At 37.5% G+C, this 12,284-nt stretch overlaps 2 protein-coding genes across 3 annotated transcripts; both read right to left on the bottom strand.

Annotated features, from left to right (window-relative positions):
* On the bottom strand, nucleotides 1-5,187 carry cfap20 (cilia and flagella associated protein 20). The gene is made up of 6 exons (XM_046835241.1): nucleotides 4,788-5,187; nucleotides 4,337-4,416; nucleotides 4,137-4,248; nucleotides 3,855-4,043; nucleotides 2,954-3,064; nucleotides 1-136 (listed from the first exon to the last, which is right to left on the bottom strand). Exons 1-6 carry the CDS (start codon nucleotides 4,869-4,871, stop codon nucleotides 131-133), a joined length of 582 nt encoding a protein of 193 aa, XP_046691197.1. The 5' UTR covers nucleotides 4,872-5,187; the 3' UTR covers nucleotides 1-130.
* Nucleotides 5,188-6,189: 1,002 nt separating this feature from the next.
* On the bottom strand, nucleotides 6,190-9,097 carry oxsm (3-oxoacyl-ACP synthase, mitochondrial). 2 transcript variants are annotated; one of them, XM_046834960.1, is made up of 3 exons: nucleotides 8,953-9,097; nucleotides 7,204-8,187; nucleotides 6,190-6,728 (listed from the first exon to the last, which is right to left on the bottom strand). In XM_046834960.1, the coding sequence occupies exons 2-3, from the start codon at nucleotides 8,169-8,171 to the stop codon at nucleotides 6,326-6,328; spliced, it is 1,371 nt and encodes a 456-aa protein (XP_046690916.1). In that variant the 5' UTR covers nucleotides 8,172-8,187; nucleotides 8,953-9,097; the 3' UTR covers nucleotides 6,190-6,325. The 2 variants fall into 2 exon arrangements, with proteins under 2 accessions (XP_046690916.1, XP_046690915.1); XM_046834959.1 differs by lacking the exon at nucleotides 8,953-9,097 and adding an exon at nucleotides 8,677-8,932.
* Between the last annotated feature and the right edge of the window lie 3,187 nt (nucleotides 9,098-12,284).

Below are 12,284 nucleotides of genomic sequence, written 5' to 3'. Positions count from 1 at the left end.
TGGTTTTTGTGTGTTTAATTTTCATTGCTTTCAGTGGTGAATTCACATTTTCACACTTTATAACCCTGTGCATGTGACATCCAACACAAGGTCATACAGAGGTTTGGAATGAAGGGTTCATGGTGCCATTTTACTGCTGTAAACAAAAAAACAAAACAAAGAGCAGACATAAGTAAGATAGAACAGAAGAGGGAATCAGGGTAAAACAGTCTGCCAAGTTATGAGTCAATACATTATTTACTCAATATTAGGACACTGAAGACTGCATTCTAATATAATTTCCTCAACTTTCACTAACAAATTACTTTTACTTAATCACGCGTCTCATGGTACTTTAAGCACGGTCAAAGGCTACCAATGGACTTTGTTTTTTTCTTTTGTGAAATACTCAAACATACTAAATATTCATCTGCAAGTTTTTTTTTTAACATCCTATTCTACATTGAGTGCCTATTTGTTGTTAGGGTTATAGGATTATATAGACATCCTATACAATTTGCCTCCAACTGTAACAGTTTGGAGAGGAAACACATACGGTTTGAAAAGTTGTGTCCCAATACTTTTGTCCCTATATGGTGTTGAACCATATCGGGACCATCAACCTTAAATAAAGAATATGTGATACAAAGTAATCGTTTCAGATTCATAACAACTTACAATCTACTTTCTATTGTTAAATAAAGTATTTTATATATATATATATATATATATATATATATATATATATATATATATATATATATATATATATATATACACACATTAGGGCTGCAACAACTAATCGATATTTTTATCAATAAGACAACTTTTTATATTCAACACAACAAAGAAGACTGTAACCGCCAAGTTATAAGTTTTTATATAAAATTTATATATATATATATATATATATATATATATATATATATATATATATATATATATATATATATATATATATGCACAAGCACATGAAAAGAAAACACACTGGTGTCATGGATGAAGGCGAAACATCAGCACGGTGAGCAAATTTATCTTCATCGTGTGAAAATGGTAAAGTTGAATGAAGTGGTATTGTTTAAACTGTTTGTTTGCTAACTTCGGGACAGTCGCACTGGATCTGTTCTGTCGTGACTCGCAAGCATCAGGTCACGCAATGACCTCGCTCACGACATCGTGTCTTACAGACGCTCCACGACCGTTCGTACAATGAATTTGTTCGTAAGTTGTTACTGTGTTTGTTATTGACTACGCAATAGTCTCCTAATGATGTAAGATCTGTAAATACTATCACATAAACAATCAAATATACTACAACAAATCGAAATAATCAAAATACTGTATACAATATTTTGTATGAAGTAATGGAATATTTATAAAAATGTATAATAAATAAAAAAAAATGTACTTAAAAAAAAAAAATGTATTCATTCTAGTCCAGTGCTCATCATGTAGACTCGTTATGGTCGATTAGCTCACGGCGACTCTCCTCCGTTTTGAATTTTTCCGACTAATTTTACTTTGAGGACAGGTTTGTTCGTGTCTGCGATAGTTCGTAAAGTGAATGTACATAAAGTGGGGAGCGTCTGTATATAATTAAAACATTGTGAACAAACACTAAATCCAAAAGCAGCAAATAACAGCAGCAGTAAACGATCACATTTTGTACTCACTGTTGTGTTTTCAGCGAATGATTATGCATTTGTACACCAATGCTTTTTTTTATTTTTTATTTTAATCGAGCCTGTTAGCTTGCTGCGTTTCTCCGTTTCATTCTCTTTTTATAGCATTTGCCTTCTACAACAGTAAACTTGTCTGTTTTCAAACGTGATTTACTGCGGCTTTGTTACGTTCAAATGCTTGTTTTTGATGTTTGTATATTTCATTTATGCAAATATCATCTAATTATTATACAAACGCTTATACTGTATCTTCTCAACTAAACAAAATGTCTATTTTTATTTAATTATTTTAATTTATTGTATTATCATTTTAAACATGGTTGTCAACTTGCCATCTTATCTTTAACTTCTCTCTAAAACAATACAAATGTTGATTTACTCAAATTCGCATACTGAAATGCTGTTTGTACTTGTTTTGTTTTTTACAAAAAGAAACAATCCACCATGAGTGAATTTGTTCATAGGAGTAATTCTCCTCGACCAGCAGCACTAAAATGTCTAAATTAAAGATACTTAAACTCAATAGGTGGCTTTTTGCATTTTTGAATGTACACTTTTATATATAAATACCTTGAATTAGGGTTTTATATAGTAATAAGCAAAATAAGAAAAAAAAAATATCTGATTAACTATAATAATCATAGATAATATATATTATATACATAATAATAATAATCGCTAGTTTCAGCCCTTATTTTTATATATATATATATATATATATATATATATATATATATATATATATATATATATATATATATATATATATATTAAGTTGGTCCGCCCTTTTTTCTAAGAAGTGAGGCTTCGGAAAATTTACAGTAAAGGAAGGCAGCTTCCTGTGGTTTGTAGTAAATTGGGGGATTTGTGATTGTGATCTGTGCCCTGACAAAGTGAACTAAGGAGCTGATTGAGACACGCCCTCTCTGTTACTCTGTTTTCTTGGAGGACATGCTTATATTTATGGAAGGAGTCTTCAACACAAAGTGAGAGAAAGCTCATCTATAACTTCTCTCTATGTGAGACCAGGAACAATGTGTCTTTGTCTAATAATAATAGTAAAAAATGTGTTAAAATGTTGAGGTAGAAAAGCAACAAATCACTTTGCAGCATGTTGCCGGGAAATGATCGACTTCGAGAGGATTAACGGCTGCATTGCAAAATGTTGATTTGTTTCCCACAACAGCATGCCTTCAAATACGTTATTCCCCCTATATTGTTCTTATTGTACAAAATAATCGCTAAGCATGACACCATGGAGGAAGACTCCATGCTTGCTAATGTGCACTCACCTTAGCTTTGTTTTGTACTGGCAAATAGAGTTTAAACTCTGCAGGTAGCTCGTCTTCTGAGTACAGTCTGTCCGAAAAGTACACTCGCCTTATGCGACAATTTGCGTGAATCTGGAAAGCGGAGAAATCGGAGTTTAGTCTTTTAAACTAAACGATTCATTTTGTAGGGTTTTTTTTTTTAAGAATACTGAAAGAATCATTTCTCCTAATAATAATAATTTCTCCTTTGTTTTAAAAACTCTTCTGCAATAGAACCCAAACACCGCTTGCCATTACAATTTGTCAGTTTTGCACAGAACCTCACACTTCAGGAACTGACTGATATATCCCACCCCTTTATAGGTACCATTATAACGAGTGTCAATCTCATCACCTGTCAGTGGGTTAAATGTTAAGGCGTGAGCTCCATTTATGAAGATGAAGAAAGGTGAACGTATGCTTCATTATGCGTAAACAACTATGTAACAAATAAATAATAAATACAAATAAATACTGCATATTGTCGTGTATGTTTTCTTAAAAACCGAGCTACGTACCAAACTGTGAATTTTGTGTACCGTTACACCCCTATTCAAAACTAGTTTTGTAACACGCCAACAGATGGCAGCACAAGGCTGCACACACAGTCACAGGGAGCACCTGCCTTCATAATTCGTCCTGTGTACAGCTATTCTGACAGTGTGCATTACCACGTCTGCTGATGGTATCCTAATCTGTAACCTACTGAACCAGTGTTGCGACTCCTGACGTAATCGACATGCACTGGATGCCACTGAAACAGTGGATTTAGCCTAAAAGTTTCTGATGTCAATAATGAATGTTTTTCTGCCTACAGACAGTCTGATCATGTGAGGGTCTGATATAAACTGAAGACGTTTTTTGCCCCACACTCGGTGCGTACCTGTACCCGCAGGGTCTCGATGTAATTAGTGCCGTACGCTCTCCGTGTGAAGTCGGACAGGTTGAACTGGATCTGGTTCCAGCCGTCATCCAGCCGCATGGGCATGGTGCAGATGAAGGGCTTCACCCTTGTGGTGCTCTGGTAGTTACTGGCCCTGAATCGCCGCCTCACATTTTTATCATCCAGTACCTAAAACAAGACAAAGGAGCAGCAATTACAGGTGTGGAATTACTGATGTCATTTGGTTGTAGGATATGCGCAAAAACCTCCAGGCGTTCCTACCTGAACTTCAAATGTGAAATACTTCTTCAGATTCTTGATTATCATGACCAGGAATGGGAGTTTGATTCCCAGGGTTTTCTTCGGATCTGCAGGGCAGGTGATGTAGGTTGTGCTGTGGGGACGAGGGAGACAGTCATGAGGTAAACCTTAGTGAACGGATGAATTAGAAACGGAGCTGCAGCTACATGTTAATGCTTTACCTGACATTGGTTCCTTCCACCTCGATCACCAAAGACTGAATGTCGTTGTCTGTAATCCGCTTTATGTGTCCATTTCTTACCTGCAAGGAGAGATTTGTGAATCATTAGGGGCCATTAGACACAGACAGACAGACAGACAGACAGACAGACACACACAAACACACAGAGACATTATATATATACAGGCAGATACAACCAGATAGACAAATACCTAGACATTCATACAGTTAATGTCATGGTGGTGTGTGTGTGTGGGTGGGTGGGTGTGTGTGTGTGTGTGTGTGTGTGTGTGTGTGTGTGTGTGTGTGTGTGTGTGTGTGTGTGTGTGTGTGTGTGTGTACTACAAAGTCTCTTTCTTGCAGTTTCCTTTTCTTTTAATGCTATGAGAAGTTCATCATCCCAGAACATACTATTGAAACTAATAAATTGACAGAACTGAGCAGGTGCTAACCTTTTTATCCCAGATTTGCAAAGGTTTGCTTCCAATGCTGTACAGAATGGACAAAAATCCGCTTTGAAATGTGTTCTTAAACATAATTTAAAAACATAAACAAAAACTCCGCTTTATCTCGTTTATAAAGTACACTTCTATCCGCGTTTCTGTTGATAGCGCTTCGCTCCTAGTTCTCTTAATAACTTCTCCGGGTAGCAACAAGCTTCCGAATAAGCGTTCCGCACTTAAATATTAAATCGTACTGCTCAACAAATATCCGAAATTCGAAACAATTCCGATATTCTTGCTTTAAATCCTTAAGTGCCACAATATGTTTTTCTTAATGAGATCACTTGTCAAACGTTACACCTATCTCACGCTCGAGCTCGCGCAATTTGTTGTCTCGCTACAGTCCTCGCGTAGCTAAGCAACGCAACGCGCCTGGGCTGCTCACACCGGAAGTTCCGTGTTGACGCACGTGTCGTCATAGAAACATAAAGCCACAACTAGTTTTGATCGATCACGTGTTTAAATACACAAAAAGTAATTAATAATTATTTATCATTTAAAAAAGAGAAACACTTGAATTTTTTATAAAGCTATTAGTATCTATCTTACTGTCTGCATGTCTGTCTGTTTAATCACCAGTCCATCCATCCATCCATCCATCAATCCATCCATTTATTCATCCATCCATCCATCCATCCATCTGTCTTTCTATCTATCTATCTATCTATCTATCTATCTATCTATCTATCTATCTATCTATCTATCTATCTATCTATTCAATCTTACAATCTGAAGAAAAGTTTGTAGACACCTTAATATAAGATCCTCACTTGCTTTTATAATCTCCTCTTTTCTGAGATGATGTTCCACTAGAGGTTGGAGTGTGCTTGTGGTTTGTGCTCATTCAGCCACAAAGGGTTTTAGTAAAGTCCAGTACTGATGATGGTGAGGTGAGGAGGCCTGGAGTGCAGTCAGCGTTTACATTAATCTCAAACGTGTTCGATATGGTTAAAGTCAGGGCTCTATAGCTAAAAATCATCCACTCCAACCCATCTAAAGAATATCTTAATGGAGATATTGCTGAAACAGGTTTGGGTCTCCTATTTCAAGGAAAAGGGGGAAATATAGACCCACACACACATCCACATCCAAAGACATTCTGTAAAATTGTGTGGCTCCAACTTTGTGGTAACAGTTTGGGAAAGAACCACATATGGTGGGGAAAGTGTACCTAAAGTGTATCTATTTAGCCGTCCATTCATCCTTTATTCTTTTTATTATCATCTGTGTTATGGCTTTCAAAATTATAGATTAATGCATAGAATTACTATATTATACATGTAACTCCATGTGTTGCTTAAGTATTGTATCAATTAACAGTCAAAAAGTAGACATGTCCTTATATGATTTCCTTCATATTTATTATTTATACACTATGATTTAATACATATACACTGATCAGGCATGACATTACAACATTATGAGCGATGAAGTGAATAACACTGATTCTTCATCATGGCACGAGGCACCACAATATCTGTAAAATCTCACACACTGGCCAGACACAGCGAGGCGTTCGTGCCTCCGAAGCCAAACGAGTTAGTGAGGGCGACCCTCCTGCCTCCAGTCCTCCAGGGCTGAGCAGCACAGGGCACGTAGTTCAGGTCAAACCCGGGCTCTGTTCGGTCCAGGTTCAGAGTGGGAGGCAGGATTGCGTGGTAGCATGCGAGAGCAGTGAACGCTGCCTCCAGGGCGCCGGCTGCTCCCAGAAGATGTCCCGTAGCCCCTTTGGTGGAGGAAATGGCGAGAGACTGCGAGTGCTTCTGAAAGAGTCTCTTTACGGCGACGTTCTCCGCAGCGTCTCCCAGCGGCGTGGACGTGGCATGAGCGTTCACGTAGGTCACGTCTGACGCCGACAAACCGGCGTCACGCAGAGCGGCGGACATGCACCTGTCCCAAAAAAAGAAGAGGAGTTCAACCCTGGAATTTATGGAATCAAAATTTTCAATTTTCAAGAATGGAAACTTTCCATGGGAATTAATGGGAAATAAATATAGGTAGTAATGGGAATATATGTGAGTTAACTGGAATAAATGGGGTTTTTGAAAGAAGTCTCTTATGCTCATCAAGCGTGTTTAAATTTGATTAGAAATACAAATCAAAACAGTCATATTGGATATTTGGATGCATTTTTCACCTTATAACCAAACAAAATGTTTATTTTTGTTTGTATATGCTACAGTTTATATACATTTACCCAGAATTCTAAATAATTCAAGTAAATTCCCATAAATTCTCAAAAGTTCCTGGTAAGTTTCCAAATTGGAATATTTCCAAAATTCCCCATGGAAATTTTCCAGAAAGTTTCAGCCCCTTTACAAACCTAATCAAAATGAAGTAGATAGATTTGGGATCCCTACGCTACCTGAAAGCCCCGTCTCCGTCTGCGGAAGGGGCCGTGATGTGACTGGCGTCTCCTGAGAGTCCGTATCCCAGCACCTCAGCGTAAACCCGAGCTCCTCTCTCAACAGCATGCTGATACTCCTCTAAAACCAGCATGGCTGCTCCTTCGCCCATTACAAATCCTTCTCGCTCTGGGTGAAAGGGTCGAGATGCCAGCTTAGGCTGGTCGTTCCAGCTGGTGCTCAAAGCCCTGGCGCGTGTGAAGCCGGCTATAGCCAGGGGGCCTACGCATGCCTCGGTTCCACCGGCGAGCATCACCGTGGCATCTCCATGGCTGATGAAGCGGGAAGCATCTCCGATGGCGTGAGCCCCTGTGGTGCAGGCAGTGGACACGGCATGGTTGGGTCCTTTCAGCTTGTGCTTGATGCTGATGTGACCGGCGGCCATGTTGACCAAGATGCGAGGGACGAAGAAGGGACTGACTTTGCTGTAGCCACGTGTCTGAAATGCAGAGGCCGTGCTAGCGATCTCCTCCAATGGCACAATGCCCATACCTACAGCCACCCCTGTGCTTAGCTGCTCCTCTGGGGTTCTGGGATACCACCCAGAGTCCTGCAGGGCCAGCTGAGCAGCGCCGAGGGACATCACCGTGGCCTGAGACATGCCGTTTCTCTCGGCCCGGGAAGCAAACATTTCTTCGTTGAACTCTCCCTCAGCATGTCCTCGAGGAACCCGAGCAGCTACTTTACACGGAACTGCTTTGTACTCGTCCGGGTCCAGGCCCACTATCCCACTCTCTCCAGCGATCAGACGCTCCCAGGGCAGAGACGTCCCCGTCCCTAACGGAGACACAAGTCCAATTCCGGTAACAACCACTCTCCGGAGACATTTGCTAGATCTGTTTTCACTCTTAAAAGTTTGTACACCCCTGCAGGTCAGCACTCTAGTGCAGCAGAGCACTCTGGTGTACCGTTTCACCGCCCAAGACATGTCGCAACCCTGAGATCTAAACAAAACCAAAACATGTTAACATCAGTATGTTGATCGGGTTTATTTCACATTACATGACACTGATTTCTCACGAACGACTGAACAACTGTTCAGACCATATGCTTTTCTCCTTACTATGTGTTTTAGTGATTGATAACAATGACTGAGGTAAATCATGTATCATGCCCCTGGTTTTTGACAGACAGTTGTATGGTTGTTATTAGCAACGGAAGACCTGTCGGAGTGGAAGATCTCCTGCTATAGAGTTTTAACCCTGTTGAACATCTTTGGAATGAATGTGTACACTGAGTGCACCTCAGACCTCCTCATCTCACCTACATCTGACTTTACTAACACCCTTGTGGCTGAATAAAATCTCCCAGATCTCCACAAGTAAATCTAGTGGAACATCTTCCCAGAAGAGTGTAGGTTATTATAAGAGGTTAAATGGAGATTAAATGTGGAATAAAATGTTCACAAATCTTATGCTCAAGTGTCCACAAACCTTTGCCACATATATACAGTGTTTGAGATTGTTTAATTGTTTCCCTTCTAATTAAACTGCATTGTAACTGCAGGGCCATTAAAGTCGCCCTGTGACGTCAGTGCGGGGACAAAACTGCTAAACTCCAGCCATTAAATCAGCCCCAGCAGCATGAATACCACCACAAATATTTCACTATAAACTAATTTAATGTATTTCAATTGCACATATTCTGCTAAATGATAATTTGACGTTTAATACAAATGTATACATTACTAAGTGTGTAAGTAAACTTACCTTCTCTGTATTTAACGGCTAATATACAGGAAACGACATGGGCTGTGTCTCAATCCCCAAAAGTAGTCAAAAAGAATGCACCGTCGCGCTCTTGTACATTAGTGTTGCATAGTGCACTACATCGTGCTAAAGGACGTGATTTAGGACGGCACAGTTTGAAACGCTTCCGGGAAACAAAAACAAATCGAAAGTTGAAGTCAAAATAAAAGTCTGTTCCTGTTTTTTTTTTTTTTTTTTTATTGTTGAATTATTTTGTGCCGTTAGATTTACATAAAGAAATAAAAATATTAAATATACCAGATTTCCACAAAGTCTATAATATGAGACCATGTAAACCCATTTATTAATTATTATAATTTTTTTATGATTTATTATTATTTTATTTATTTGTATTATTATTATTATGTGTATGTGTGTGTGTATGTGTGTGTGTGTGTGTGTGTGTGTGTGTGTGTGTATATATATATACAGTATATTATTGTTTTATTATTATTATTATTATTATTATTATTATTATTATTATTATTATTATTATTTTGAGTCCAAGGGTTTTCCAGGGAATCTGACATATTCTAGATTCTGTAATTTCAGTGCTAGATTAAGATCCCCAGATGAACTCATGCCCAGGATCCACCACAGCATTCTAGCATGTAGAACAATAGTCCTTTCCCTTGATCTCTGTTACAAAGCGCTCACATCTTTAATGCATTTTAATACAACAGAACACAACACACTCACAAATCTTTTATGTGATTATGTGAATTAAAGAACAGATCTTGTGACCAGAATCAGAAATTCAGTAACACTGTTTTGTATTCCATGGGGTACACAAACTTTAGTACTCCAGTGAGCACAAAATCAGTCAGGATGCCTCGACTGTGAGTGATGTTTCCATGTGTAGGAGACACGACTTCAGTGCTTGAGCACTTTTTGTGTTGTATTATGGTCATTATTTGACTAACTGGCCCAGTTATCAATCAATCAATCAATCAAGCAATCAATTAGTCAGGCAGTCAGTCAGTAAATCAATAAACAGGCTTTAGGTGAAAAGGAAAAGGAGAAAAGTAGAAACAACAGAAACTGAAATATCACTCTGCCATTTGTTGGATATGATGAAAGAACTCATCTTTGGTCTGGTCACAAAATCCAGCTTTCCCTTAGTTCAGGTTCTCGTAGTGTGAACTGTGTTAGAGAGAAAACAAAGTTCTGCTTTTAGCACAAATGAGACGCCTCTACTGACCACACACTGAGACGCTGTGTTTTTCATTGGGCTTTGGACGAGTTTCATAATCACTGGATTTGTTGGCGTGTAAATTAAGTGCTCGATGTGATCCAAAAGACCACAACGGCACAGAACACACACACACACACACACACACACACACACACACACACACACACACACACATAAATATGTTATCTATCTATCACAAATATGTCTAACATTTATTTCGCTCAATTTATTTACCTCAAAGTGCAAAAGCACAGCCAGGCCACACACTCACTTCTACTTCTACAGAAATAAACTCATGCTGACTTGTTGAAAGCCTTGTCCATGTGATCTTATTCCCAGCTTTCAAAACAAAAATAGTAGAACAATTAAAAACTGTGTTTATGCAGAGTAACATTTATTTATATATAAAGTATATTTTTTCATTAAACTAGAATTAAAAAATTCAACCATTTCTAACATAGATATAATGCATGAATGGAAGAACACAGTTAGATAGATAGATAGATAGATAGATAGATAGATAGATAGATAGATAGATAGATAGATAGATAGATAGATAGATAGATAGATAGATAGATAGATAGATAGATAGATAGATAGATTGTGGTCGTATAGGTCGTAAGTCGACGACTACCTGTATATATAAGTGTGTATATATATATATATATATATATATATATATATATATATATATATATATACTTAACTAACATTTGTATAATTATTTGTATTTGTTCATTTGTTTTTGTTATATGATATTATAATATCATATCATATCATATATTATATTATATTATATTATATTATATTATATTATATTATATTTTTGTATTGAAATTGTTTAAAATACTTTCAGCCACTAGAGGTCTCCGTTGCTCTCTATTAGCTCATAGTGTTTTTTTTCTTTTGTGCCCTTTAATTTGACCCCCAGCAGTGTGTTTTTCAATGACCACTGGGCAAAAATTCAGGCTGCTATGACAACCCACCCTCTGTTTGTTTTTAAGAAGGATGGATTTTCACTTTAAGGCTGTACTCATGCAACTGCAGCCAAAGAATAATGCAGAGGCAAAACAAACACACAGACACTATTTGACACACTGTGTGTCTGTGTGTTAATAGTTAATAGATGTTAAATGTTGCCTTTCTTTGTTTTTTGTTTTTGTTTTGTTTGTTTTTTAAGCTCTGCTTGTCTTGCGACTCAAAACAGGGCAACTGGGGAAGAGAGAAAGTTCTAGCTAACAAAATGCATGATCACTTCCACATGTTTGTTCTCTGGTTTCATCGTACTGTAAACTCTGCTCCACATTTTACTCTCCCATTCTGGTGTTGTGCAGGGTGATCTATAATCCTAACATTATGTCCAGGAACTGCATGTGTTTTATATAACACATCTCCATGGGCACAGAAATTAAAAGCATTTGTGGAACTGTAAACATGTGGATATACCAGAACAATGGCGACTATAGACCAAGCTGTTGTAGCCTCTCCTACGTAGGTCTATTTTATGCAGCATTAATCTTTTTTCTTTGCTTTGATTCTTCTAATTTGCCATTCCTTTAGCTGCAAAAAGAAGCTCCAGTCTCTATTGAATACAGCAGTCAGAGTTGATTCTGAAAACAGATAATATATTATCATTATTATATATATATTATTATATCAACCTTATATTATATTCACTGTACAGGCTCTAAATATAAAGTCATATTTACTTTAATATACAACTAATAGGATATAAAGAATTGTACGAATAACACTTCTCTTTGAATAAAAGGTGCAGGCTCTTTATTAGTATCTAGAATAATGATATCTAGAACAGGAGCAAAACGTTTTTCTGTATAGTTGTTTAAAAGCCTTTTCATTCGCGTTTTGCGTCTCTTAGCTTAAGAGATCTGTGAGTGGAGGTTGTTATAACAACAAATGGGAATTAAATGTGGAATGCAATGATCTAAAAGCACACAGAATGTGGTCAGGTGTCCACAACCCTTTGTACATATAGTCATCAAGAGTTCATTCACTATATTTTTAAACCACAGAGACCAATATTAGTTTTAATCATATACTTTCTAAATTAAACTGCAGTTAAACAAATCACTTTTAA

This window comes from Silurus meridionalis, chromosome 22 (genome assembly GCF_014805685.1).
Source record: "Silurus meridionalis isolate SWU-2019-XX chromosome 22, ASM1480568v1, whole genome shotgun sequence".
Lineage (NCBI taxonomy): Eukaryota > Metazoa > Chordata > Actinopteri > Siluriformes > Siluridae > Silurus > Silurus meridionalis.
Note: the sequence above shows the minus strand (reverse complement) of the source record. Positions and strands in the feature narration are given on the sequence as shown.